Raw genomic sequence first — 6667 nt, forward strand, 5'->3', positions numbered from 1 at the left:
CTCGTTATGGATGTCCACAACGCATTACGACGGATCAAGGACGTCAATTTGAAGCTTCGCTTACCACGTCCTTAACGAATCTACTTGGGATTAAGAGATGCCGCACGACTGCCTACCGTCCACAATCGAATGGTTTAATTGAACACTGGCATCGAAGCATGAAAGCCGCCATTATGTGTCATAACAGCACTAATTGGTTTGAGCTACTACCAACTATCCTCCTTGGACTAAGAACAAGTTTCAAAGAAGATCTACAATGTTCGCCTGCAGAATTAACTTATGGAACTCGGCTCAGAATTCCAGGAGAATTTTTCTTTGATGGCGAACATCCTTCCGTGGATCCTGGAACCTTCGTCGATCGACTTAGAGATCAAATGCGTGAGATTCGTTCATGTCCAATAGCACGACATGGAAAAACTGCAGTTTTTGTACATCCAGAGCTAAAAAAATGTACACATGTCTTCTTAAGAGTTGATGCAGTACGAAAGCCGCTTCAGCAACCTTACACCGGACCTCATGAAGTAATCAAGCGCAGTGAGAAAGTTTACATTATTCTATTTAACGGTAAAAGTGTCAACGTTGGCATTGATCGTCTAAAACCAGCTTTCCTACCAGAAGACATGTCAGAGATAAAAAATGAAAAAACTGCATCTGAAGATCATTCTCCTCTTTTAACAACTCGACTACGAAAAAACACTAAACCGCTTGTACGTTTCCGCGACTACAACAATTAGGTAGCCACTGAGGGGGGAGTACTGTGGCGACCATGACAATATAGGTGATTGTCTAGGTAGGATAATAAATAATTAATATTTGACATTCTGTTATATTTTCAAATCGCTAATAGTTCTTTTATTGTATTTTGTAATAAAACGCTACATCTTCAAAACAACATTTTTGTTTAAAGTATTTTTTATGGTATCCAAAATCATAAAATCTACATAGTTGAAATATGTGGTCTGTGGCGAGCTTCTGCGTGGTCAAGAGGAGCATATTTTAAGTAGCAACCACTATTCTTAAAGTACACACCGTTAATACTGCTATATCAAAAAAAAGTACTCTTAATATGTAATGAAAACTACTAGATGTCTCCCTTTACCATCCAGAAATGCGCCACTGACCACAAATTTAAAGTAGGTACGAGGAGCATTATTCAATAAATTAACATCCTATTATTCAGTTTAGTGATTTTCGTTGGATTACCTGGGAACTGCTAATTATCGATTCAGCTTCAGTCCTATCTAACCTTTCAATCTACAAAAATAAATTTGTGTGTAATGTTGAGTGACACAGAAACATTAATTAATCTTCGTTTACACAAATTTGACTTTGACCTTCCCGGCTTTGTACCTACTACCTTGAATAAACTCGTCAAACGCCTACAATGTCCAAGCATTGTAAAAGGATCTACCTACCTACATTGTGTTACTAATACTGTAATTATTTACCCAGGCAGCAAAAGTACGTGAAAATGACGTCTATCGATGGTGATGTGATGACCACATATCACTAGTTACATGACGAAAAAATGACGTGAAAATGACTTCCTAATGTCTCAGACAAATGACGTCATACAAAAACGTCAATTTGACGTTATCCATCAACATAAATTCAGCCATACCCCAAAACCTGATACTTAAATAAAACGCTTCAATACAATTTTATGTTTACTATAAACAGAAAATACATACGTAAAACTTACATATAAAATAAGTACATAAATAGTATTTAAAGAACCGTTATATATACATATGCGGTATACAAATTTAAATAAAAAAAAAATGTGTGGTTAGAAACTAATATGATAAAAATAAAAAAAGTTGCATAACATTTTAATCCATCTTAGTTATATGATTAAGCAGACAATATTTTTAGAGAATGTAAGTAGAACACGTAATATCAAACATTAGTTGCTACATTAATTTGAAATATCAAATATTTTTAGATAGAATAAAATTGCTATGCAATTTCTTTCTAATTTATAACAGGCTATGAATAATAGGCATTGCTACAAAATGTTGCTTATATGGTATAACAATACATTTGCTACTTAATTCAGTAATTGCCCATAGTTTAAAAGATTCTGACAAATTTTGAACTTCAAAAATGTTCAATTCGCTTGAAGGGTATGGGTACAAATACAAATCTGAATAATCGAGAAATTCCTTGCCAATAATATATGTTGAGTTGTCAATGGTTGTTAGTATGTTATGAATTTCAATAACTTTATCTCTTGAAAAATTTAAAACATAACTGTCTGCTTTACAATAGCTTACAAGTGACAATGTAATACAACGGAAATGAAGTTTAGTAAATTGTTTATGCCATCTATAATTCTGACCAGAAATCAATGGTCCATTTGAATGTTCTAAACTTAACTTTATGCCACAATTTTGATTAGAAGACCGGGAAATAAATAAATCCTGTTCACAAAGGCGACGATGAATCTGCTGTAAAGGATTTGTAGAGGTCCTCACTAATGATTTGAGCTGCCCAAGGTAATTTTCGAAGGGAAATGCCGAAAAATTATCTAACACACCAAACCATTCTACATCGTCACAGATATGTGATAATAAATGCACATTATACACCATGAACTCTAAACCATATAATGTTTTCGAGTGATCAATGAAAACATTGATAACATTTCTTACCAACTCAATTCCAAATTTTCTTATATGTATTTCAGATAATAATATTGAAACTGAAAAATGAATTAATAGAAAGTTTTGATACACAGCATTATTCACTACATCTTTTAAAACCAACGGACCCAAGTATATTAAAAAGGTTCTAAATTCTGTAGCTTTCCAATACTTTAACTCCTCCAATGAACGAGGTTTGCGGTTAAACTCAATCGGTATTCTTCTTTTCAAGTCAAGTAAACGTTGAGACATAGTTGTAACTTTTTGGTGTGGTAGTCTAACCCTTAAAGAACCTCCAATCCAAGTGTTAAGCATTTTTCTAACAATTCCTAAACAAATATTATGCATGTAGTCCGTAGGAAAATTTTTGATCAAATTTATTGGTAAATTAAGCAAAGGAGAGGAGGAAATGTGATGGTCTTCATCCAGTTGTTGACGAAAAGATTGATCTGTTCGTTTTTGCGATATTAAACTGTCAAAAATTACCTTGTTTTTAAAATATTCACCGTGAACTGTACACTTATCACAAGCAGAATATCCTGTGTGGGATTTTGTGCCTTTTAAATAGGCTCTTGCAGGGGCATCACAAACAAAGCAATGCACATTTACTTGGAAGTGTTTATTGTCATTAAAAAACCCATGTTTTAGCAAAGCACTTAATTCTTCTATGAAAGGATTGAGAAACGTATCTATAGGTTTTGGTTTGTTCTTTCCACAAAAGACTGAAATCACAAAAGGTCTTATACTGCTATTTGTATTTTTAATTAATCCCAAAATTGGCCAAAGTTGTAATTTAGAACTTTTGAAAAGTGGTATACCATCGACATTAAAGCTAAGTTCAATTTTGTCATCAAATGGCTTAATAAATGAAACCAGTTTACTCAACGAACGTGTTATTCCAAAATAACAATATTGACCTGTTTCTAACTGGCAAATAGATGTTGAAGTTGGAGTTGCTAACAAAGTTCGACTATCTAAAGGTAGTTCTGGGTGGTGCATAGAAAGTACATGAAGTAGATCTGTCAAAGCTAAATGTGAAATTTTATGTTTTAAGGCCCATTCAGTTAATTGTCTAAAAATTGTATCGTCATTTGATATTTCACTTTTGCTACAATCTGATGATGATGTACACTGTAAAAAAGTTGTACTGTGCTCATCAATATTGTCATTGTCTGACGAAGATGAATTGCCTCTTGTTACATTACAATTTACTTCTAAGTTACTATAATTTTCTACATGGTCAATTTCAACACAATTATTGGCAAGGTTATCATTACGTAAAACATAATCAAGTTCCTGTTTAGTAGCTTGCAAAGCCCTTCTGCATTGCTGTCTACGACCAACAAATTCTTTTAATTTTCGTTTTGACATTTTAAAATACCACAAATAAAAAACAAATTCTACATAAATAAAAAATTATAAAAAATATAATCAAAGTCTCACTGATTTCCAGATACCCCCCTCTTTTCCATTCTTTGCTTGGAATGTTTTAGCCAAATTTTTACTGCGCTTTCTATTTCTGATTGTGTTGTTGCAGGAGATTTGATCTGTACAGCACCTACAAGAAAAAATAATTAGTACAAATATATCATAATTGTTTAGCCTTCTTACGAATGATTACACTTTGCAGTTGTGTACTTCCAAAAGCAATCTTGTTACGCCTCTGCCCCACAAAATTATATTGCGTAGCTAAATTATTTGTCATGAGAAATCTCAAAATTTTGTTGACCTTTGGTATGGTTCCAGAACCACCCAATGAAGACAAGTACAAAGCCTTAAAAAACAAACATGTTTTACAATATTAAAAACTAATGCAAGTACACTACCAAACTATTACGCTTATCCTCTGCTGATAAATATTCATCCAGCCGTTGCATGTGAGCAACAGCATTCAAAGGAAACTCCACAGGAATGTCATCTGGTAAGGCAGCAACATCAGCATTCCGTGACTGCTTAATAAAAGCTTTTATTTCTTTTAATTCCTCCCTCAATTTTTTGATTTCCTGGAAAATCTTTTCCACATCTGCAAGTTTAAAAACACATTTAATTATAGGCATATTACAACTTTGCAACGTACTTCCTGGGTTCAAACTTGCATTTTCATTTAAATGTTCTGCATTAACTGGAGTAGGTAACCGATTATGTTCGGTCCTGGCAACAACAGGAGTTATACTGTGGACAACGATGCCATTATTTGATGACCGAGACTGTGATGGATCTGTTTAAAAGTGTTAAAACATGATTGAAGTTGCTTTTATTGACTATATTCAATCATTTCAAAATTACAGCCTACTTGCTACAAAAACTTACAAAAATTAATGCAATATTTACCAGGTTTGCGTAAGTTCAGTTGCTGGAAAGCTGGTGGTTTTGGGAGAGATTTATGACGAGCCTCTTCACCTTCACTGTCCGATGAATACACAACTCGTGGTTTTCTTACTCTGGCGCTCCTTTTGCCACTGCAATCTTGGTAAAGCCCTTCTGGTTCAGACTGAATGTCAGATGTTACTTCACAAATCTTCAGTTTTTTCCTAGCCTTATCGATGTCATCTGTAGATAAATTCACATTTACACGTCAGTCAGTCATAATTGTAAATATTAAGTCGTCTTAATCGGGAGGAATTACAGTGGCTTTCAATCAAATATTAACACATACTGCTTGGATTAAGACAACCAATCTTTAAAATGTTACAGTGTGTGTTAATGTTTATAATAAGCAATATCGTATTTTCACCCACTAAAAGACGACGTCATTATTAAGGAAACCATAGCTTTAGAGTTATACTACAACATGCTTAATACTAATGCAAAAATATTACATACCACACTCAAAAAATGATCGTTTCACCGCATGCAATGTCCAGTTACTTTGATCGGGCTCTTCAGCATTTGTGAGTGCTCGGTTAAAAGTGTTGGAAGTTTTATACGGGGGCCAAAAAACCTCGCGTTTAAAAGGAGTAAACCAGGAAGAATGCACTAAGCCAACAGTCCCATTTTCAGTAAATTCGACCCCAACAAACGCCATTGCAAGGTAGAACTAAAAACGGAGCTAACGTAGTCTTAAGCATGCAATAATGGGATGCAAAACAGTAAGAACAATAATGTTTAGAATTAAGTAAAAATTAAAATATTTCAAAGCAGTAAAAAGGTACGCAAAAACTGATAATAAAAACGCTGAAAAGAACTTTCGAGGTTATGTTGCTGCTTGCATCCATTATTTAACGTTTAAACAGAGCAGAAAAAACATCATATTCACTTACCACGTAGAATATCGAATGGAATTTCTGGCTCACAAACAGGTCGGGTTAAACGCAATTAACAAATCACTATAAAATCAGAAAATAAACGAAACGTAATGTACAATGGCGGTTTGCCGTTCGCCCATTCCCGCCCGGTTGACGGTTCGTCGGTTCCCCTTTCGGCCATTTCCATTACACGAGATGTATAGAGTGCGCGTGCGTCGTGTGTTCGAAAAGAATTTATGCGTCGCGCACATAGTCATAAACATAAAATTTGAAAGTTAAACTTAATTAACATATCTTCATCGTAAAATTTTTGTAGTAACAATTTTTTAGAAGTGATCTCTGTAGAAATTATTCTTTTTTTATTTTTAGTGTTACCAAAAAAAGACGACTATATGTCGCCATTGAAGACATGTCATTTAAACGTCATTAACTTGACGTCATTTTGTCGTGGATATTTAGTCTGATGACGTCTAATGACCTGTTATCACCTTATATTGACGTGATTATGACGTACTCTTGCTGCCTGGGGTATCTGGTCATTTTCCGGTACGCTTTACTTTATATCAAATCACAAGGTTGTAAATGTCAACGATTTATGATTACCTTCGCGTCGGTTTGTTCAATAACCTATGCGATTTCTGATGCTGTTCTATTAACAATTGTAATTTTCGAATTACATGAAACCCTCTTGTTCAAACGCAAGAAGTGTGGCTCATGAAACATTTACAAATAAGGAAACAGAAGGGAGAGGCAATAAACTCCCGTGTATATCGTAAT

The 6667-nt window shown here is 34.2% G+C and overlaps 1 protein-coding gene across 6 annotated transcripts; it reads right to left on the reverse strand.

The window, feature by feature from the left end:
• Positions 1–1661: 1661 nt before the first annotated feature.
• Positions 1662–6266, reverse strand: LOC116175948. Of its 6 annotated transcripts, none has more exons than XM_031494331.1 (7): positions 5906–6266; positions 5469–5682; positions 4977–5195; positions 4723–4863; positions 4472–4668; positions 4257–4419; positions 1662–4203 (listed from the first exon to the last, which is right to left on the reverse strand). In XM_031494331.1, the coding sequence occupies exon 7, from the start codon at positions 4014–4016 to the stop codon at positions 1980–1982; it is 2037 nt and encodes a 678-aa protein (XP_031350191.1). In that variant the 5' UTR covers positions 4017–4203; positions 4257–4419; positions 4472–4668; positions 4723–4863; positions 4977–5195; positions 5469–5682; positions 5906–6266; the 3' UTR covers positions 1662–1979. The 6 variants fall into 6 exon arrangements, with proteins under 6 accessions (XP_031350191.1, XP_031350193.1, XP_031350194.1 ...); XM_031494336.1 differs by having other exon boundaries at positions 3869–4203; XM_031494333.1 differs by lacking the exon at positions 5469–5682.
• Between the last annotated feature and the right edge of the window lie 401 nt (positions 6267–6667).

Source organism: Photinus pyralis, unplaced genomic scaffold (genome assembly GCF_008802855.1).
Source record: "Photinus pyralis isolate 1611_PpyrPB1 unplaced genomic scaffold, Ppyr1.3 Ppyr1.4_LG7, whole genome shotgun sequence".
In the NCBI taxonomy this organism is placed as follows: Eukaryota; Metazoa; Arthropoda; class Insecta; order Coleoptera; family Lampyridae; genus Photinus; species Photinus pyralis.